At 34.9% G+C, this 22,675-nt stretch overlaps 4 protein-coding genes across 5 annotated transcripts; 2 read left to right on the top strand and 2 right to left on the bottom strand.

Moving 5' to 3' along the window:
• Positions 1-424: 424 nt before the first annotated feature.
• Positions 425-3,312, top strand: LOC116305053 (very long chain fatty acid elongase 5-like). The gene is made up of 4 exons (XM_031714885.2): positions 425-529; positions 1,393-1,520; positions 2,057-2,281; positions 2,841-3,312. Exons 1-4 carry the CDS (start codon positions 514-516, stop codon positions 3,189-3,191), a joined length of 720 nt encoding a protein of 239 aa, XP_031570745.2. The 5' UTR covers positions 425-513; the 3' UTR covers positions 3,192-3,312.
• Positions 2,438-7,942, bottom strand: LOC116294881 (uncharacterized). The gene is made up of 7 exons (XM_089028661.1): positions 7,660-7,942; positions 6,670-6,791; positions 6,049-6,154; positions 5,628-5,716; positions 5,220-5,277; positions 4,565-4,691; positions 2,438-3,791 (listed from the first exon to the last, which is right to left on the bottom strand). Exons 1-7 carry the CDS (start codon positions 7,835-7,837, stop codon positions 3,488-3,490), a joined length of 984 nt encoding a protein of 327 aa, XP_088884787.1. The 5' UTR covers positions 7,838-7,942; the 3' UTR covers positions 2,438-3,487.
• A 51-nt stretch (positions 7,943-7,993) lies between these two features.
• LOC116293952 (uncharacterized) lies at positions 7,994-10,594 on the top strand. Its single transcript, XM_031701453.2, is given in 8 exon segments — positions 7,994-8,073; positions 8,244-8,314; positions 8,434-8,484; positions 9,092-9,143; positions 9,826-9,890; positions 10,081-10,149; positions 10,263-10,298; positions 10,300-10,594. Coding segments are annotated over 8 exon segments (399 nt in total). The 5' UTR covers positions 7,994-8,063; the 3' UTR covers positions 10,345-10,594.
• Positions 10,595-10,967: 373 nt separating this feature from the next.
• On the bottom strand, positions 10,968-20,044 carry LOC116290132 (E3 ubiquitin-protein ligase RNF19A). Of its 2 annotated transcripts, none has more exons than XM_031697125.2 (5): positions 19,544-20,044; positions 16,974-17,839; positions 15,377-15,539; positions 14,070-14,451; positions 10,968-12,909 (listed from the first exon to the last, which is right to left on the bottom strand). In XM_031697125.2, exons 2-5 carry the CDS (start codon positions 17,801-17,803, stop codon positions 12,569-12,571), a joined length of 1,716 nt encoding a protein of 571 aa, XP_031552985.2. In that variant the 5' UTR covers positions 17,804-17,839; positions 19,544-20,044; the 3' UTR covers positions 10,968-12,568. The 2 variants fall into 2 exon arrangements, with proteins under 2 accessions (XP_031552985.2, XP_031552986.2); XM_031697126.2 differs by having other exon boundaries at positions 16,974-17,835.
• Positions 20,045-22,675: the final 2,631 nt, after the last annotated feature.

Below are 22,675 nucleotides of genomic sequence, written 5' to 3'. Positions count from 1 at the left end.
ATAAGTGTTTTCTTTGGCCGGAACAAAACATTTCAATGCCATTTTTTTGACGTCACGAAAAAAAGTATGATTGCTAATGATAAACAAGGCCCATAGTTGAGATCAAAGGCATTACAAAACAGACCCTTGAGCTTACCAAGAACACTGAATCTAAAACATATAGTGTCATCCGATAAATTAAGAAAAAAATTTTAGCAGCTGTATTTTAATTTAATTTAAAAAACCCAGGCAGGTGGATTTTGAGGATAACATGCACAAATTTTTGTAATAAGGGATAATTAAATGAAATTGATTACAAGGATAGTGAAAAAAAGATCTTAGTGACAACGTTCTTGGTACCGCTTTTCGGGATAAAACTAAACCCCCTCCCCTCCCCACAGGGCCAAATTATTGCATCCCGTGCTCCCCAGTCCCTGGTCGTTCCCCTCATCTCTCAAACGCTTTTGTGAGCCTCACGCACCGCTCCCCTCGCAAATACTAAAAATCTACGAAATACAAATCCATTGAATAAATATGACGTCTAGACTAGGTAAGTGGGAAATTTGGATAAGATCCTAATCGTATTAACTCTTTTGCCGGTACATTAATATGATAAAATATAATGTTTGAATGTGTTTACGTTAGGCGCCCTTGATGGCTTGAAGTTAATTTTGTTATAACGGGTGCCTCGAGTTCATTAGCTGATTATCTTGTTATTTTAGATAAAAATTCAATTACTTTCTTTGCGAACGAATACATATTTATATATTTATATTAAGTAATCCGCACTTTTAGTATGCAAAGAAATTTCGATCGCAATCCGAGTACCTGTTGTTATTATATAACATATATTAATCTATTTATTCAAGCTACTGGACCGAATAGATTTCGCAGTAGGTATTTTCTTGTATCAAGCTTTTAGCGTCTAAACACTAACCCAAAACACTGATCGCCCATTCTCAAAAATACACAGTATATTTGAAGTTTTATATCGTGCTGTGCGCCATACTTTTCTGCCGGCATCTTACGATCTTGGCCATAAAGCGATTCGTTAGTTCAGCGCTAGTCTCACATGTAACAGAGCCTAGGTTTAAAACGACCTTACTAAGCGACAACAAATCTAGACTAGACATATTTGGTACCACAATACAAGAGAATATTAAAGAATTTAACTAATTCCTTATCTCATAGTCAAAACATGGAGTTTTATACTCCTGAGAGTTTAAAACATGATTTACCACCCCTCTCCCCTTGATAGATTTACATCACACGCCGTCCGACTTTATCAGGAATCAATCATTATACCACGGGAATGGGTTCCAAGGGTATATTTAGGTGGGGCAGGAATATTTTGGTACATTCCTTCAATTTTCTTTAAAATTTAATGAACGAAAAATTTAACTAAATTTGTAGAGCGTTATCAGCAGTTCTTTAAGGAAGTCATAAGCTTACAATCTGCCCCAGTAGTTGCTGTATACCTGATTCTCATACCAACATCACTATTATGGAAAAAAATTGTACCACCGCTGGATCTGAGAAAGGTTTGTCTTTAAATACAAGAAATATTGATGTATTATGTATATATATAATACTTATTGAGAAGTCATGAGAGTACTAAGTCAATTGGGACTCTGTCCTGTTACTGCCTCCTGTCACATACTCATCTTTCCACCACGACCACATCAGCAATGCTGTAATTTATTATTGTGTTTGAATAAAAGCCATTATTATTATTATTATTATTATTATTATTATTATTATTATTTCATTCCCTTTCCTTTTTTGTGCTGGGTTGATTGACATAATGTGTGTATCTTCTCATGACGAAAGCAATAATAAAGAATATGAATACAATTAATTCTGATTAACAAACAAAAATAGTTTGCAAGGGATTCTGGTTTTATGCTTGCTAAGCTGGTGGAGAATCACACTGTTGTGCGCAAAGTTGCAGGTTCCATCCTTGACTGGAAAAACACTCAGGGTCTTCCTGATGAGAAAATGTTTTTTAAATGATCCAGCACACTGATCACTTTGTTTTTCAGTCATTCAAAAATGACTCTTTAATTTTACTTTTCAGATTATGGTAGTCTACAACTTTATATGCAGTGGATTGAGTTTGTACTCCCTTGCCTACATTATAATGGCTCTTGCTGCTGATGGGATGGAGTCAATCTTTAAGATGGAACACAACTCCATGATAAGCCATGCCTTCTTTGTCTACTGGATCACCAAGAATGTAGAGCTATTAGATACTATATTCATGATGTTAAGGCACAAACAAAGACAGATATCTTTCCTGCATGTAAGTATGTTATTAATATGTCTTAATGTTATTAGTGCAGAATCATTTGTTATTTAGAGAAAGAGCAGTCTTCGGTTTTTCAGTTTTTTTCCCTCAACTTCTAAAAACAACTTCTAAATTCTAATTGACCACTTTAAAACAAGCAAGAGACTGGGGCAAGTTTTGAATTTTAATCGAATTAGCAAGAGTTTTGACATCTGATAAAGCATATCAATATTAGTAAGCCTCCAATATATGAATGCATTTTGTTAAAAAGAACCTGCGTTACTGGAAACGTAATTTCGGTGGATGAAGAGCCACCCTGTGGAAATGCCTCTGCTAAATCCTATTTATTTTATTTTATTTCATTTCATTTCATTTCATGTTATTTCATTTTATTTTTGTTAAGTAAGTTTTTTCATCTTTTCATGGTGTATAATTTACCTTCTTATCATTATTGTTTCATTAGAAACACCGATGCAGCTCATGCTAGTTTTTAGCTAGTTATCTCTTTTTATATTTTATATTTTATCTTATTGATTTTATTTCATTTCCTTTTATTTTATCTTATTTCTTCCAGGTCTATCACCACTCAACCATCCTTCTTCTAAGTGACTATGCATACCACTTCTATCCCTGGCCAGCAATTGGATTCATGTTAGCGCTGAACTCATTTGTCCATGTGTTTTTGTACTTCTACTATGGTCAGAGTGCTCTCTATCAAGCACAGCGACCAACATGGAAAAAACTGATGACTCAGCTACAGATTCTCCAGTTTTTCATAGGTTTAGTGCAGTGTACATATGGTTATTTGTACTATAGGTTTTGTGTGTATGGTATTTTTTATGGGATTAGTATGGTGGTTTTGTTTAGTAACTTCTATTATCAAGCATATGTAAGAGTCAAACCAGCTGATAAGAAACAGAAATAATATGACATTCAATTGATTTTCTATTCTTGTGCACCTTAATTATGGAATTACACATGGTGACTCTTTGTCCAATCAAACTTGTGAAAATAAAATGACCTCCAAAGCTTAGTAGAGGGTTAAAGCACTGGCCTACATAAACTAGCTACAGTATGGTGTTATCAGATACGATGGTCCTTGACCACACGGCACCATGTAAGTCTATATGGTATGTAGGTTCTGCAGACACACCTCTATTTCATGAGGTTCACATAACATCAAGCAAGAGCCCATTCCAGCCATCCACTTCCCTTTGATCCTCACGTCACTTGGTCAGCACTTGATAATTGTCCCACTGCTTCATTTTGAAGAACAGACAAGGCATCATCCATTCCACACCTTTTCAGTGCAGATTCCAAAGCCTGTTTTGTAGAACCTTCCTTTTCTCTCCAGTGTTTAAGCATCTGATAAACTTGTTCACGAGATCTGTTAGGAAAGTGCTTCTCTAAAACCTTCATGTCTTGGTCAGTAAACCCAAGCTCCTGTGCCAATTGATTCCAGTTATGTTCAACAATCTTGCTGGAGATCCTTATAATTATTTCCTCAGGAATCGGTGAGCTATGACTGTTTGACCCAAAATATCGAATGTGAAACATTAGTAGATCCAGTAAAGTGAGTTTTATGAGCACAGAGGGTGAGTAAGCTGGTTTCAGTGAGCCAAGTGTTAAGTTGTAGGTTTAAATGTAGTGGTAATGACAGGGCACCAATTAACACTCGCAAATGTGCAAAATGTGAGTGAAATTTTGTCTTTAGCAAGTAAGAAAAATTTAACTAGCTAAGTTTTGCAAGTATGACCACAGTTCAGAAATTAAAGGACTGAAGGACTGAAGTTTAAAACCTGCATCAAGTAACATTTGTTATTCCCTGCGATTGATAGCTAGTGACTTTGAAACCATTGCTAGTGAGAACAAAACTTACTAGCAAGGTTTTGCTGGTGGGTTTAAAAGTTACGTGTAATTTCATCCCATGAATGACTGTTAAGGAAAGGACCTTCATGGAAAATCCACTAACAAGGAGTGATAGTTGTAAAATATTATAACCAAAATGTTGTCATAATCTTTCAACCATGGCATTTATCTACAGTACACACAAAGATGTAAAGACAAAAATAAAATCATCTGAGAGATAAGAACACACCCAATACCCTTCCTGGCAGCCTTGGATCGTAATGCAAATAATGTTTTACCCAATTCAGACCACATATCTTTTCCATGAGTATCATTTCTTTGTAGGATGCAAATGAAACAAAAAATCCTATTCTCAAACAGAATGACAAAAGGTCTGAAATGTCCAAGGTAAAGAAGTCTGTTGTAAATCATATTAAGGTTTTGTATTACCTTTGAGTGTGGGGTATTGGTTGAGCAGATGAAGGTAGTAAAATATAAACACTGGTCAGGTGACTAATCTCTTCATCTGACAGTATGGTCTTGATCCTATCAACCCACTGCTCCTCGTCTACATGTCCTGATGATATAAATAAAGGCCAGTCAATGGACAAAGTCTGACAAAAATTAGCACTCTCAAACACTCCCAAATACCTCTCAGGTCATTCCTCTTGACCAATCGCATTGACTACTCACATGTAGATCAGTCTGATGTGTCCAATAGTCATGTCTGGCCAAACACCTCTCAGGTCATTCCTCTTGACCAATCACATTGACTACTCACATGTAGATCAGTCTGATGTGTCCAATAGTCATGTCTGACCAAACACCTCTCAGGTCATTCCTCTTGACCAATCACATTGACTGGTCACATGTAGATCAGTCTGATGTGTCCAATAGTCATGTCTGGCCAAACACCTCTCAGGTCATTCCTCTTGACCTGTCATGCCTGGCCAAAACCTCTCAGGTCATTCCTCTCGACCAATCACATTGACTGGTCACAATTTGATTTGTCAAATAGTTATGTCTGGCAAATTCTTAGTTCTGTTTTGGTTATCTTTATGCAAATCTAGCTTAAAAAGATGCATAAAATTGTAAAAATAAATACCTTGATTTCTATTATCCAAGTAAGTCATCAGCAAATCAGCCTTCCTGTTTATGGAATCCTTTAATTAAAGCACACAGGTATGTAAAATTTTTCCTATATGTATGAATTGGTAGTCCATTCACTATTGATCAATAGGAGCAACCAACAAAGTGAAAGTGAAAATAATTTCTTATTATATACCAAAGATAGTACACTTGCTCTGATTGGTTGAGAACTGTGCTGCTGCTATACAACAAATTGATATATGACGACTACATGTAATTTGAATAACTACTGTTGTGGACTAACTATCATCTCACGCATGTGAAAAGGCTTCAACATTTCTACATCAGCACAAGGCTCGTCAGTCCTGAACATTAATTATTCAAAATTTGATGCCATATTTTAATTTGGTATATATGAACCAACCTCATTCAAGCTGCTGTCCATTGCCTTAATGATATGCCTGATTGCTGCTATGTCTAAAGGTTGACCAGTATTGAGTAATCTAAAGATACCTAATAAATGGAATTATTAAATTTGTATTTTCATTATAATTATTAATATCAATCCAAAAGGGGTACAGTGCTATATACACCTGCATCCAATGGGGAATAAGCAAGAACAGCACCCCAGATGTCCTGTTGACTGAATTACGTCGGTCGTTAGGTTTTATACTTTCATTGAAACTGTTGGCTGTGTAATGCCTGGGTGAAAGTGGACTGTCTTTGGAGTAATGGTGAGATGTCAATCAGCCATATGGCCAAGAGTCTGTTAACAGTCATCTGAGGCACTGCTCTTGTGTTTAATACCTATCTAATACAATACAATCATACAGTAATGAACTAACCTCTCAGTTTTGTCTCTTGGTCAACTGATTCCCACCATTTCAGTACACCAAACAAAGCAGAAAATGTCAAGTTGCCATTAGAGTCCCTGGGGATGGTATTCCACACCTTCAAAAAGAAACAAATTGACTTTCCAAACTTCAAATGATACCAAAATACTGGTAATGGCCTCAGGATGATTAGAAAAGTGGGACTAGATTTGGGGACTAGTCAAAAAGCAACTGCAATCTCAGGCACTCTATCGTATATATAATAGTTTGCACAGCCACCATGTTGGATGAATTTAACAAAAGATTTGTCATTAATCTTTTTTGTCAAATCATCCAAGTTGGCAGCTGTTTCTTTTGATGTTTCATTCTCTTGGGAATAGATTGGAAACCAGCAATAGTCTCTTTCACAGTTCCCTGTGCCATCTTGAAGGGTAGCCGTGCCTTTGCATCAAAGCGAGACGAACGGTGAGCTTGCAATGACAGAGACATGTGAATAATTGACCAAGGTGTTAAAAAAAGGTCTCTATCATTGCAAGCTCACTGTTGATCGTGCTTCGATACAAAGGCACGGCTACCCTTCAAGATGGCACAGGGAACTGTGAAAGGGAACTATCGTACTCCCATGCTTCATACCTGTCTAAGAAATGGTTTGGATTTAAAGGGTTCCTGCAACAAGATATCATCATTTACCAATTGACCTCTGACAATTAGCTGTTGGTATCTGGCCCAAAGATATTCCACTTCAGCCACTGCAACTGTAAAGACAGACAGACAACAATTATACTGGATACTTGCATCTGTAAGCAATTTACAACCAAGGTTTGTGGGAAAAAATGGAGCTTTTATTACCTTTAGTGTCAATGTTTCCCATTTCAGATAAGGTGTTATTCTCTTAACAATAATTTAAGATGCTTTGTTAGAGTTGTATCTATATGTATGTCTTATTATGCACAACCCTTAAACAAAGAAATAATACTCTTGGGAATGACACGTGGTCTGTAATTGGAAAACATTACACGTAAGCCAAAGAGGTCCATTTGAGAATGACTCAACTGTAAGGCCAAGAGAATATGAGTCATGGAATTGAGTCCACCAATCGCATGCTTTGAAAGCTACTGCTGAAAATTATCGTTATGCACAAAAATTGTCATTAATTGCACGAAAGGGTACTTTATTACCTTCCCTGCATCAGAGTCTCTCCTCTTTCTCTCCCTTCCTTCTATTTTCTCCCTCAAAAGGAAGATAGGAAAATAGGCACTCCTAGCAAGGAATTTATTACCCCAAATGCAAGTTCCAAATCATCTACATCAGTGAATGTTCATTTTTCTGTGGTTTACCCTGATGCGGGTATTTTCGTGCATGGGTTACCTGTGGTGCAGTATGCTCTCTCTGGATTAAATAACTATTAAATATTATAATATCCACTATAATGAATAATGAAAACAAACGCCTCATCTATTTTTTGAAAATTGTCCGGACGCAAATCTATGACTCTTATTCTCTTGGCCTAACCTACCTTCCCACCCCCCACTTCTTCAATGCCATCATTTCCTGTATCCTTCTCTAAAGATTTAAATTAAAAAAGATGTCCATGCGAAGATTTTCGGACTCTTCCTTTTATACCTGCATATCCTCTAGGGTCACTTGGGTCTAAGGTGTCATACAACTGATTCAACACCTCGTTCAGTGGTTGCTGTGCAGAGCTGTCACTTGACGACCCTTCATAAGCATTGTTTTCAGCTTCATTTCTAGCTGCTAGTGAATCGTTTCTATTTTTCTTACTAAAGATAGACTTGAACATCACCGAAATTGTCTTTTAACACATCTTTATAGAAGAAAAATAGGAAATATAAGTGATTTTCGACGACTTGACAACCACCTCCTGTCAGCCATCTTGAAAATAGCAGAACTGTCACTTAGAGGATTATGGGTAATCACGGGCTTCCTGTGGTTTTTACTTTTCGATCTATTTGAATGGCCTCCAAATAAGAATAGAGCAGAAAAATAATTAATTTTACAATATACTAATGATCAGAGGTAAGAAATGATTGCAGAGACCTATCCAGTATTATTGAATATCTAGTTTCTTCAAGCTTTAAATTTAGCAGCAGAAAAAATTAAAAAATGGTGACAATATTGACAGAAGATAAACCTGTTTTATAAACAAAACGTTAGATCGATTTATTTTACTCTCTCTTCTATTACAGCTTTTCCTACGCTATTTCGGCAACAGTTGATTTGCAAAACAGTTTTTAACAGCATATCAACAACGTTACAGGTAACCATCGAGAAACAATGTATACTTAACCGCAAAAAAAATCATTATTGTGTTATATAATCTGACAATCATTTCATATTTTAGACTACAATTATTGTAACTTTTTTTTGCCTTTCCAGAAAATGTCTGTACAGGCAACCATCACAGAGAATCTCACCAAAGAGTTCAAGGTATGATTCTGGTCAGAATTTAGAGAGGAAATCCTCTTCTGATGCTTTGAGCCAGAAGTGTAGCCCTCTCTTAATTACTGCACAGCTAATTAACAATAGTCCCCTTCACAGTTCCCTGCGCCATCTTGAAAGGTAGCCGTGCTTTTGCATCGAGGTGAGACAAATGTTGAGCTTGCAATGATAGAGACCTTTTTTTAACACCTTGGACAATATTCACGTCTCTGTCATTGCAAGCTCACCGTTCGTCTCGCTTTGATGCAAAGGCAGGGCTACCTTTCAAGATGGAGCAGGGAACTGTGAAGGGGACTTTTTCAGCCAAATCCAACTAGTAAGTCAAATATTTAGATGCAAACAAGTTTTGGATTAAAGTTAAATTCAATTTTTTGGCTTTCAAAGAAGGCACTTTTCACTACCAATAAGTAGGCTATTACTTATAGCCTACTAGTAGCATTGATGATAGACCACTAGTTGGATTAGACTAATAGATATTATTATTGACTATAATGCATAAGCTGCACCATATTATTGCCAACTCCCACAAGATTAACTGTTCTTATGTAAATTTATATGGTGTAAGTCAATGTTGTTTTTTTACGTTTACTTGCAGCCCTCTCATCTTGAAGTCCTAAATGAGAGTTACATGCACAATGTTCCAAAAGGTATTAAATTAACCCATGCAGGGGCTCCGTGTGTGTTCCTACCAAAAAAACCCTACAATTTCCAGACATGAATTTTTGGCTTCTGTCGATCAAAAATATATTAGTTAGACTAAAAAGATGAAATGCATCTAAAGGCTGTAATAGGATATTGTTCTACTCTCAGCAATATTGTGTGCAATGTCACATATTGCTACTTGATTGCCTGCATAACATTGAGCACAATGTTGCATGGTGTGTCTGTAGCTAAAGTGTGATATAATCTATTTTGGGTCAAAGATAAGATAATGAAAGAAAACTTCTTTAATCTCTTACAAGCTATTAAGGACTGCAGATATCCTAGAGCACCTTAGAAAGTGTTTGGGGGAGGGGGGGGGGTGGAGTCTTTAATTGGAAATTATACCATGACTATAGTTTGCTAAAGGTAAAAAGCCTCTTCCTATCCAAGGTCCTGATCATATTTCCAGCATAATTATGATATATGGCCAACTACAGAAATACATGCTCCAGGCTTCAAATCTTGTAGCTATTTTTAAAATGGTGGACAATGGATTTGGTCCTAAATATCTTACTCAGAAAATGTCTAGTCATTCTTTTTTTTTATTTAATAAACTTTTGGCCCAAAGAAACATATTCACAGCTATTAAATAATTTTAATTAATAAACTTCTAAAATTGTTTTTCAGGTTCAGAAACACACTTTAAAGTCATAGTGGTATCAGATGTCTTCAAGGATAAATCATTGATACAGGTTATAAGAGAGTTTGCAAATCCCCTGCCTCTCCCCCCAACCCATACTCAAACACACACTGCTGGGGAGTAGTGCTGAAATGTTGTAGAAATTTCACAATGTGGTATAAACTGATAAATGGAACACATGCAAGCATATTTACCTTGATGACAATTTAGACAGATAAATTTTGGTTAATGTCATATTCCAGAGACACAGAATGGTGAATGAAGTGCTCAAAAAAGAACTTGAGGGGGGAGTCCATGCTCCATCAATACAGGTAAAGTCTTTTTACCAATAGGATTTGACTTTGATTCCTACTTTTTAAGGTATTTGCTGGGCTAATACATGTTTTTACATGTGCACTAGCTGTTTATTTTATTTATTTTTCAGGCCAAAACAGCCGAACAGTGGGAATCATCTGGGACAAAAAGTGCAAAAGTCTCCACCATGCATGGGAGGGTCAGGCAGATAGCAGTCATAATAATTATATGATTAGTTATATAGCAACTACTGACAAAACAATTTAATACCAAAGTTTGATGGGTTGATAATAAACTTTCGTTAGAATGATTTTAACTGGTCCATGAGAAACTAGTGAACATAAACAATTTTTACATAGTTTACATACTGGTGTATGTACAAGTACATGTCTGACAGGTATTGCTAAAGGTATTTCAAAAAGTCTGTGTTAATGAGAATAATATTAAGAAATGCCAGTCCATTCCAGGCTAATTGTGAATCTTGTAATGCACTATCTCCTGTCCCTTATGTAACCTATTAATGTTTGCTTCTTCCACCTTTTTTGAAATAGCTATATAGGACTTTGTTTCACAGGATAAATAAAATCACCTTACTATAAACAATCTACCGGCCTATTACCAACTTTATATTTTAGGCTACCAACACTTACAGTTGTTTTTGACTTCAAAGGCATAAATATTCCATTTTGTACTTCCAGAAAATATCCATACCCCACCCATAGAGGGAATTCAAGTCTTTACAACGTGACGGCTATCGCCCAAAAGTTGAATTTAGCACATTTAGTTTGAGATGCGACTCTAGTGATTGTGGTATAAACATGAAATAAGAGAAAGATTCATAGCCTCAATTATTTTTTATTATTTCAATATTTATAATAATATTAACAAAGGGGATGTTCTTTTTGCTGTTTTACTTTCTACTGTTAAAGCAATTGCATGATGATCTCGAATTTACAATACAATATTTAGGACATCATTTTGTGTAATAATTTTGCAGGAGGTAAAAACTTATAATTATTTTTAAAATACTATTTACATATTTCATTACATGATTCTTAGCTATTTCTATTATTATTACACAATACTTTATTAGTATATCATGGGCCTTAACACATGAAGACCATTTGAGAATCATTTCTTTGTTTACCATTTATAACATTTTAAAATACTACTTTTTACGGTTCCTGTTCAGTGATTACGAATAATAGTTCCAAGTCGAGGCTGGAGTGTGGCAACTCCAACCTCGGCTTATTCTATTATTCATGGTCACTGAACGGAACTGTAAAAAGGAGTATTGCTTGCAACAATAACAAACTTTATTCCACAAGAAAGAAAAAAAAAGAAAAGAAAAGAAAAAAAGACACATGGCCTGAAATGAATATTCATTAACCAAGCTTAAAATATTTATAGAGTTTGTCTTGTTTCCATTTTGTTTTTCTTTTATGGTTACCAGTATTATTTTAGAATTAAGTAATCTTATTTAAAAAATATATTTATATGGTCAAGTGATCACTAACTTGCTGTAGTGCAAACAGAAACAAAGGCCTAATTAAGTTAAAAGGATAAAGCCATGACACAAAAGTGGGAGTGATTATCAAATGGAAAACCCAAGCCTGTTTTACAGTTTGGTGATTTTTGTAGTAACTGTGTTACGTTGAACTTCAGAAGATGAAAATATAGCCTGCCTCGCTATCTTGTGACGATCACTTGACCACTATCATTAGTAATAGTAATCCAAATCTTAGTACTGACACTAAATATAACGAAACCAATAACAAAATTGAATGTAAATTGTATAAGTTTGGAGTTTTCAATCTTGAGAAAAATATATAGGTGTTATTAAAATAAAACAACTATGAAACTACATACCTATGGAAGTATCTTATTCTTAATACATAATCAACAAACTCATTAGTAATACATGAGACAATCACGACAGAAATCATGACCGTGAAGAGTTGTATATAAAATTCTGATACAGAATCATGTTCATTTGCATAAACTTTAACTTGTAACTAGGAACTAGCCTAGACATTTGTTAAGCAATATAAAATATTCATGTTCGTGTTGTATACAGTATGATATACAAACTCTCAGCTTTGCCTCAAGTTTATATATATGGTATACAACACGGCCACTCATACTATATATATTATTATTACTCTAAGATAATTTAACCACACCAAATATTCCCACCAATTCACTAGAACTATTACATGTAATATTCAAATAATTTTCAAGGGTAAAGGCTGGCACACTGTCCACACTAACCATGGGAGTGTGACACAAAGCAAGAAAATCCTAGCTAGTAGATCCAGGAAAGGTCTAACTGTTGTCTGCCTACATCATGCCCTAATTAATGTGCCCCAACCTTTAACCTGCTTACTACAGATTATAAAGGAAGTGCATGTCAAAGTCCTGAAACCTTGCACCTTTTTACTCATCATGGCTACCCACACTTTCGAGAACTGAGAGGTTGTCCATTTGCGAAACATTAACGTGATGGGCGTTGTCTTCATAAATATCCATACTAGACTCCCCTTCCACATTTTCTGAGACAGTAGCTTCCGCAATAGATGAAGTGGCCATATTCTCATTACCATTCACATTGAAATTGTCAAAGCTACTGGCAATACTGACAGTGCAACTCCTAGGAGCAGGGATGAGGGAAGCGTGGCTGTCGTTGTCTGCTGTGCCGCGTGGTCCTATAGTACTGCTGTTGATACTTGAGCATTCTTGACTCATGCTGACACTGGGCTGTTTACCACTTTCTGTGTCTTCAAAATAAAATGAATTTTTATTATTAGCATACTTTTGGGGATTGTCTTAACACTCTAAGCTGACTGCAAATTTCTAGTTTGAAAATAAACATTGATTAATTGCTTAATATTTTGCTCACTACATGTATTGACGTCTAGGTAGAGATTTAGTGCATGCATGGTTACTTATTTAAAATTAAATAAAATTATAACACCCTTGAGGAAATCCATGCATAATTATAATATTGTTTATTTGGTTATCTTAAATAATTTAGTACATAGGTAAGGCCAAATTCGGGCAAAATAAAATTCATAAAGAGAAAAAAATTAAATTGCATGAACAGGTTCTTTTGAAGACTCAACAAAGATTAAAATCATGAACAGTCTTTGAAATGAAAATAAATAAGGTTACTAGGATTACACTTATAATAGAAAAAGACTTTATGTTTTGGCTATGCTTGTGATAGTCCTCTTCCAAATGATGATAAATAAAAAATTATCTTAATACGTGGTCGTCACAAAAACCCCTAAAGTATTAGTCCTTAAAATGATTAGAAAAATGTCTTTCAATTATTATCACAGGAACCATTCATCACTAGAACCATTCATCACTATTCATCAATCATACATCCTACAAAACTAGAGTTGAAAAGTGGGCAATACACAAAAATTCATTTAAAATATATTTTTTTAAATTCCTGGATCACAGTCATCTTTTTACAAATAAAATAAAATATGAATAAAAATAAAAATAAAGGAAAGAACAAATTAAAATATATGGATATTAAAGAAAGTTCTTGAAAGCATAAATATTATATAGAAATAAAACAGATACTATAAAATAGATGAAAAAATGAAGAACTTTCTATTTTCTAATGGATTGAAATGTTACTGTAGATATTGTATTAATCAAAATATAATGCTCTGCTACCCACGACAACTCAAGGTTTTTCAGTACAACACATTATTATTCTATTCCAATTTATTGAGGCTCCATAGAGTGCAAACAATTAATCCGTGAAACACTAATTACTAAATAGTACAAAATAGTGCTATTTGAACAATAGAAAACAATGGAATTTGCATGAAATTGTGCTATTTAGTATTACTAAACTTTCACGGTTATATTGTTTGCACTCTATGTAGTTGTAAAGCTAAAATAAAAATAAGAAACTAACCATTCCCTAAGTTATTTACAGTAGCCACCACAGTCACAACTCCTCCATTTTTGTCTGTGTTTTTCATGCTCCCCCGACTGCTAGATCTTGAAGCTCCAAATAGAAACCCTGAAGGCCCAGGAAAAGTTGGACGATCTTCACCATCAAAATCAATATTAACACCTTTACCATTTTTGGTAGTTGTAACTGTTGCACATCCACCACTGCGGCAGAGGGAAACAGGAACTACACCATAGATATATCCCAAAGCAATAGGTACTCCTACACCAATTGTCAAGGCAGCAAGGATAGGGGATATTATAACAGATATTGTCACACCACCAGTAATTGCTAGGTTACGTTTGTGTGCAGAGTGGAAAGGCTTCTCATATTTATCATGAATCTGTTGGCACAAAGTACATAAAATAAATCACTTGACAGCAAAGCCTAAATGTTTGTAATCCTACAATTTGTGTGTTGAGTGGAAAGGCCTCAAAATTTATAATGAGTCTGTTGGCACAAAGTACATAAAATAAATCACTTGACAGCAAAACCTAAATGCTTGTAATCCTACAATTTGTGTGTTGAGCGGAAAGGTTTGTTATATAAAGTGTACATTTTATTATGAATCTGTTGGTGCATTAAGTATTAAGAGCTCTTCGAAGAGGAAAGTAAATAGCAATTTTATTAGGATGATCTGTTGCTTAAAAGGATTTTAATACCACAAAAAATATATCCCACATACTGGGCAAATATCCTTATCCGTTCAGCAGGCTGTTTTTCCTCAAATCAATTAGGTAGATATAATAAATACCCACAATATAGTGTGCTTAATTGTTATTAAATAGATCAGGTTTTTTAAAACAATTAGCTAGTCAGGAGTGATTTCCTTATGGTAAAAAAAGTATGGATATTCTAATTCCAAAAAAATGAAATAAAATATAAGAACAGAAAAATCAATCTGGCAAGTTCCCAGCATTTTACTTTTTTTGATTGCAATTCCATGTATTTTGTTTTGCAGTATTTTCTTGGATCCAATGAAAAAAATTATCTCAATAATTAGAAAGTTCATGGTAAAAAATGAAACACATATTGATCAAGGAAACAAAGGTAAAGAAAGGTATAGTCATATTTAAATGCAAGCACCAACTGGCAATAAGCTCTCAGCCAATAAGAAGTAAATATAAAATGTATAATACCCATCCAAACATAATACAATGCATAATGCTTATAGAGGTCACGGCAAGTTATAAGATCTGTATGTATAGTATCTTTCCAGCTTATAATCTGCTTTTAAATATTTAAATTAAAAAAAGCTCTCATCTTACCTGTCGGCCAACATATACAGGTATCCCAATCAACATGGCCGGCAAAACAACTCCGGCAGCCAGGGCTATGCCAAGTGGTGCACCTATTAGAGTTCCTACTTGCCAGAGAATTTTCTTTTTCCTACTCCATGGCTTTTTACCCCAGAAAGTACAACCAGAAGGACTGTGAAAGAACAAAAAGCATTGACATTATTATACCTGGAAAGCAATAATTTAAAGGCCACTTTTTTGGAAAAATTTATTGGTTAGGGTTTCAAATAGACTTTGAAGTAAAATAATTAATAATCAGTGAAATAAATGGATATCAAGAGAACGTAATTAGAATAAAGTTCCAATTTACAATTAAATTATCTGCCTAAAATAATTGGTAATAATAATCAGTGAAATGAATGGACATCGAGAGAATGTAATTAGAATAAAGTTCCAATTTACAATTAAACTATCTGCCTAAAATAATTGTTAATAATAATCAGTGAAATGAATGGACATCGAGAGAATGTAATTAGAATAAAGTTCCATAATTTACGATTAAACTATCTGCCTAAAATAATTGGTTTCAAAGAAGAATAATAATCAATCGGTCGGAAGACTACATGTCTGATTAGTTCAAGGAGGGTTTATGGATTTCAAAGAGGTTTTTAGTTCTGTCTGATTGTCTTTTATCATTACAATATCCTGAATACTAAGTTCTATGATTGCTGAATTGGAATTAAAAAGCATCCCTTAAATTTGATACTTTTCTTTTCATTAGAGCTTGTAGTAATTAGATACCTTATTCATATTTAATTTCATGCATACTTATTTTTTAAATTTTGGCAAGGCCATATTTTGCCAGGCTTGAATTTCACAATTCCAAATGGACCCTTTCATGTTTTGGTTTGGTTGAGTACTCCCAGATAGAAAAAAAAATGCTCCAGGGAAACAATCGAGCAATTGAGAAAGAGAGCTTTTCTATTTATAAATTGCTTGAATTCATAATCAAAAGAGGAATTAGAGCTGGCTGTAAGAAGATTGAAAAAATAGTACTAGGGAATAATCGAAAAAATAGTACTAGGGAATAATTGAAAAAATGGCTTTTTTTTATACATGCGATTTAAGATCACATCTTAAAATAATAACCGGTCACCAGATAGTCCGGCCAGAACTGGATCTTTTCTGTTCAAACCTTTGCCTAGAAAGTAATTTTGATCAGTAATGTTTTTCCAAGAAATAAGGTATGAACAAGCTAAAAGTAGTTTGATCATGGCCGGCAAATGATTGGCAGCTATTTTAAGCCCTGCATATGGTAATCCATTAACTACAAAGACTTGTGATAAATGGTCTTTTCTGCTTTAGCTGTCCAAAACAATTATTGTTGCCTTTCTGATTTTAATTTTATTTCATAAAATGTTTACTATTATCTTACATGTTAGGGTAATAAATTTAAATATCTAACACAAATACTCTACTGCAGTATTTGTGCTAGATACTTAAATTCATTATTAAAATAAATTTATTTATTATTATAAATATTATTAAATATCATTATTATTATTTCAGTTAACTTTTTTTTAAGCTAAAAAAAAGGGCAACCAAGAGAGCAAACTGAATTTCTTACCTAAGATAATGTAAATCTGATATTTCTTTCATGCAAAGCCAACAGAACTCTGCTCCACAGACGGCACAGGTCATGTGATTACATGAGCCATCATCCATCTTGATAATAAATGCACCACATCTTGGACAAGGTTTCATATCATCACACCCATGAGAACTCCGACCCTCAGTTGACAGAGATTTGATGTGAGTTGCCCTTCTGTATCTCGCCATATCGCAAGTCAAATTCGGATGCCATAACTGTTTGCAGTGATAGCAAAACTCAGTATTGCAGTTTTCTCGCTGACATTCAAGCTTTGGGCAACTTGCACAGCCAGATGCAATAACAGCGTAACCACAATCTGGTGCTGGACACCAGCGACAGTCAGGATCAGAAACTAATGTGCGCCTTAATGTAAATTCATCATATTTGTTCATCAAACCATCATCATTTAGTATATGTTTTATATCATTTGGGTGAAACCTCTCAGAACATTCTGGGCAAGTCAGATTAACACGTGACTCATTAATCTCTATAGTCATATATTGTCTCAAGCATTCTATACAAGATCTGTGTTCACAGGTAGATATCTCAGGAAACATGCTCCGAGGGCGAACAACAAAACAAACTGGACAGATAACCATAGTTTCTCCACTAAGCTTTCGATTCTTTGTGACTTTTTCCAGCTTATTTTCACCCTTATAATTCCTAGAACGGCCAAATAAGCTACGCAGAGAGAATCTTCCATTACGCTCTCGTCTGCGTTTGGAGTCCTTTCGACTACCTGTAGACATTCGCCTTTGGCCTGCTGTGCATGGTCTTTTGGTTTCAACATCACCTTCAAGAGTCATAATTCAAGATTTCTGTTATCTTCCCTGTAGAGCTGGCTAAAAAAGAATATAATTAATGGAGATGAATAATGTAGGTTTGAGCATGAAATATTTCCCAAAGCTCGATCAAAGCAATTCAGGTGTGTTTTCTCTAGGGGAAAAAAAATAGGATGTACACATACATGTAGTAGCATATGCCTTGCATACAATCACATTAGAGTTGCAAAACAATGGCATTCATTAACAGGAAACTGAAGACAGTAACACATTGTCTGAGAAACAATAATACTTCTAAAAATAATTCATCCCAATCTTAACCAGAAATCTTACATTCAAATTGGATGGAAAACCAGATAATTTGGATATTTAAGGCAGGTTTTTTTACAACTATAGATCTTTCTAGTGAGGTTATAATTACAAACATTGCTTTGCTCATACAGTAATACATGAGTGGCTCCATAGTAGAACTATAATGGTGTTATTTGTTTAGGGATTGTTTTATTTCCTTTTTCCCCTAAAAAAATTCCCTTCTATCTCGATACCACAGATTACGTGTTGGACTTCTAATTCTTTGACGTTATTATTTACTTATTTACCAAAGTTTTTGCAGCCACAATAACTTGAAGTACGTTATTGAGCAGCTGGAACGGATGCTTGGAACAGGATATAGATCTACGTAGTTCGTGTTATGGCAACAACAACGAAATATAATTTGGTACTGTAGTATCCAACTGGAGTCTTAGTACAGCAAAAATTTTAGTTATGACGAGAAAGATCTGAACGAGAATCATCATTAAGACTCAAACCACAAAACAAATACGCATTGGCTATTCGTACGGTAACCGTTCGCCGACTTGCAATTTCTATTCGTACGGATATTTAAATATTTTGATAATACGACAAAAATCGGAAAGCATCTAAGCGAATTCACTTAGGTTAAGGTTTAGGGTTGGGATAGGCATTGTAATATCTTTTGGTGCCAAGGGTGCCGGGTTCGAATCTTACCTGCCATTGAAATTTTTTTTTTGTAAGTGAGGAGAACCAAAATCCTCGAAAAATTTCCGAGTCCCACACTATTTAAATCTCCGTACGAATAGAAATTGCAAGTCAGCGTACGGTTACCGTACGAATAGCCACTGCCACACAAAAAATAATAATTTCTTGAAGATTATTTGAGGAATAATTTTTTCACATTATACCAAAACAAATAATGAATTTTCATAACGACTTTACTAAACTACAAAGGTCATCCAAGCTATTTTCGATCTACGATTTAGGATTTAATGTGTGTTTTAATATGGATTCCACTTCATTTCAACGTCTTGAATATAAAGCTCTTACAGATTCTTTGGTTGTCTTTAAACATTAACCAAATAGTATCGTGAAATTCGAACAGTGTCTATATAACTTGGTTATTTTACTGTCATTTCACTATCGATTTCAGAAAAGTACTGCGATCGAACTTTCCCCCAAAAAATGTCAAAAAAACATTGTATAAATTACCAACAGCCTTTCCTTGCTGACTCTTTATCTGCTATGTAATTGTTCAGATGGAAGTGAAATTCAAATTCGTGTCAAGATCGTCCAGAAGAGAGTCACGTACGTACATGTATAAATGATTTTGTTTTCGTTCGTTGAACCAGCTTTGTGTTGCGAACGAAACCAAAATTTCACACCATTTTCAAACTATTAAAACCGCCCTTAGCAACACCCCTATCGAAAAATGACAAAAAACATTATGTAAGACAAGTAAAACCATACCTTTTTGTCGTCGGTTGTCGATGAAAATGCTAGAGTTGCCGAGCATATAATATGTGCTGGAAGTGGTAAATTTAGTCGTTGAAATGTTGTCACAGTCGCTGGCCTACGAGTCTGTTTCCTGACGAGTATTCGATCAATCGGAGTATTTCCAAATCTAGAAAGACGATCCTTCTTGGTTCTGAAAACTGTGTTGTAACGAAGGAAGGGCCAAGGCCATCCAGAACAAGAAAAAAAACGACGGTATAAAGAGAAATACGATATACTGTAGACAGATTTAGACCAAAGGTTCAAGACAGAGCAGACAGTGAAGGTTTTGTTGCACTAATTCACCCCGAAAACAACCAACTCCGAGCAAGATATGTACAAAAATAAATGAATCTAGAATACTACTAGTTAGTTTACTAATTTACGACATTGAGGGCGTTGAGGTTTGGATTTTTAGCCAATTTTCGGGTAGAAATACAAAGAAAAGAAAGTATGTGGCTGAATGTTTTTTAAGTAACTTGTCATGTGACTTTGCCGTCAAAAGACGTCACCAGGTTTCCATATTTGGAAAGAAATTAGCATATCTTAACGGTCAAATTTTTCCGTCCGTTGAATTTTTACTCCTTTCCTTTTTATATTACTTTAACTTATTTCCTTTTTTTCAATTAAAAACATCATCCATGAAAAAATTAATTTCCCAGTAAATAAGGTCTTTTGTTTTCGATAATAATGTTTGTCAAGTTCTTCACAGCACGTACTTTCAAAAGTGCAAAAGATCGTGGGTTGTAAATAGGATATTCAAAACTTGAGCTTTTCTTTCCGTTTATCCTTTTCCTGTTATTCTGTTATTTCAAAATATTTTGCATCGATCTTGCTTCGTTTTCAGCTAAAAAAGAACGTCCTAAAATGTTTGTAATAACGAAATAATTGATTAATTGAAATGAAAAAAGGATCATTAATGCTAAATATGTAATCAGTCATCATCATCACAATAATAATATCAATAATAATAATAATAATAATAAGGATATGATAATGATGATCATCATGATGATGGCGATAATAATATTATATCATAGAAATTATTTATCACTAACACTTTCCTAGCTCATAAATAAAAGTCGTCATATAAAAATACTGTTTGGAATTTCCCCTTCTTCCGCAGAACTAAATTAAAGGTGTGGAACTGATAAATAGAGGGATTTTCGTTATTCAACTCCCTCGTACTATAGTCTTTGTGCAGTTCGGCTCGCAGCAGGCTAATTCTTACGACCCTGCTGTGTTGTTAAGGAAGTAGAGGGGGTGAGTCAACGCCATACTAGAACTTGATCATACGGAAACGAGGGCGTCCACACTGAGAAGAGAGGCCAATGGTTTAACCCCCCCCCACCACGGCTATTTTTTTCGTAGGAAGCAAAACTTACTTGCATCTGGACTACGAACAAAACCCATTTACGCTCAAAAATGAAGAATCTTTTTAGGAAACTGGGGTTTCGTGTTTTTGAGACATAATTTGTATGTGCTCACATGAGGGGGCGTGAGCTTGAAATCGTAGCTGACCAAATATTAACAGATTCTTTCTGATGACTATGAACTACGAACATTATGAAGGTTTTGGTGCTTCCTTCAAGATTCAAGCAATAAAACAGGCCATTCAGAATACATAGCCATACATTCTTTATGGGCTTCCCTCATAGGGGCTTTTCAAATAATTTAATTGTTTCTTCGACATAAATCTTGAAGAAACAATAGAAATGTCATGGTATTAAACTGATTAACTATCAGTGTTTTGAATATCTATATACTCCATCCTACCCACCTGGTTTACTAATAACTTTCATTTCTATTGAATTACTGATCAGAATCACCTTTTTAAAAATCTTGCTGAACAACATGACCCCCCCTTATCTCTGTGCCTAAAAAAACAAAAGCCCCCCCCTCTTTACTAATTTAGAATAGCCTTGATAAATAATGATAAATAAGATAAGATAAATAATGACCGGTCCCTAAAACTGTTCAAGAAACCCATTAGCTTCTTTTATCTTAACTCAGTCCAACCACGCACTTACGCCTCTTTTTCAAAACCAACTCAATTTATGTTAGATTATTTACTTCAACGCTCATAACAGTTTCAATTATTCAATAAAAAGCGTAGGATATAATTATTTTGACGCTCTCCAGAGTCATACAAGTGTAGGATACTAAGTTGACGCTCTCTAGAGTCGATCATACAAATTAGTCAGTAATCATACGATTGACGTCATGCGTCTCTTACGCATGTTGGAATTAATTTACTGAAGGTGAAAAACAAATTATGAAAGAAACCGCGGAGAAAAATACTCAAAATTAAGTATTTTTTCCACAATTGCCGGTAAATCCAGGGAGTTGTACGTCTGGTCACATCTGAGCACAGGTAGCCCAATGCAAGCTTAGTTTCTGTGGTGTCATGTTATGAGGAAATGTATGGGGATTCTTCAAAAATTTCAATAAAAATCGAAATCTGGTCCAACGAAGGGCGGGGATTATCGTCGTATATTTTATAGGGGGTTGAAATCGTAAATCACTCTCACTCTTTTTTTGGGGTGAAAAAAAACAAAAACCAGTTGGTTCTTCAAAGTGGCATCCCCGCCCTTATTACATATTCTTTATTTGTATTTATGACTTAAATTTTAGCACGGCACGCCTGAAAAGCTGTGTAATTAACTGAGTCGTTAACCGTGGGTAAATAAAATTAATTAATTCATAATAGCGCAGCGCACTGATTCTAAAAATAGCTTAAAGATTCGGACAAACATTGCATTCTGTTTAACCGCTACGAGGATTATACGAACCGATTTCATTATTTTTACTTGAAGTTACAATAATAACCCATGTAAACTAAGATCAACTGCGATTGGCTGTGAAAATTATCTGCTGAAAGTAAACTTGTAAGTTTGTTTGTCCGAATTTCGCCTTTGTCTTCGTTTTTATGACGTCACGGTTGCGCTGCGCTATTCAAAGTTAATTCATGGGAGTACACCCTTCCCCCTCCCCCCTCCGCCTCACCCCCTCTCCCCCCTCACCACAGACCCGAACGAAATCATAAAATAAATTTATATGCCAAATGCACTTTGGCTTCTGATTCAATGTTTAATTCCGCTTGGAAAT

Source organism: Actinia tenebrosa, unplaced genomic scaffold, assembly GCF_029948245.1.
Source record: "Actinia tenebrosa isolate PJP-AT-01 unplaced genomic scaffold, QUT_ActTen_1.0 PGA_scaffold13__45_contigs__length_12533684, whole genome shotgun sequence".
NCBI lineage: Eukaryota > Metazoa > Cnidaria > Anthozoa > Actiniaria > Actiniidae > Actinia > Actinia tenebrosa.
This window is presented reverse-complemented; position numbering and strand designations above follow the sequence as displayed.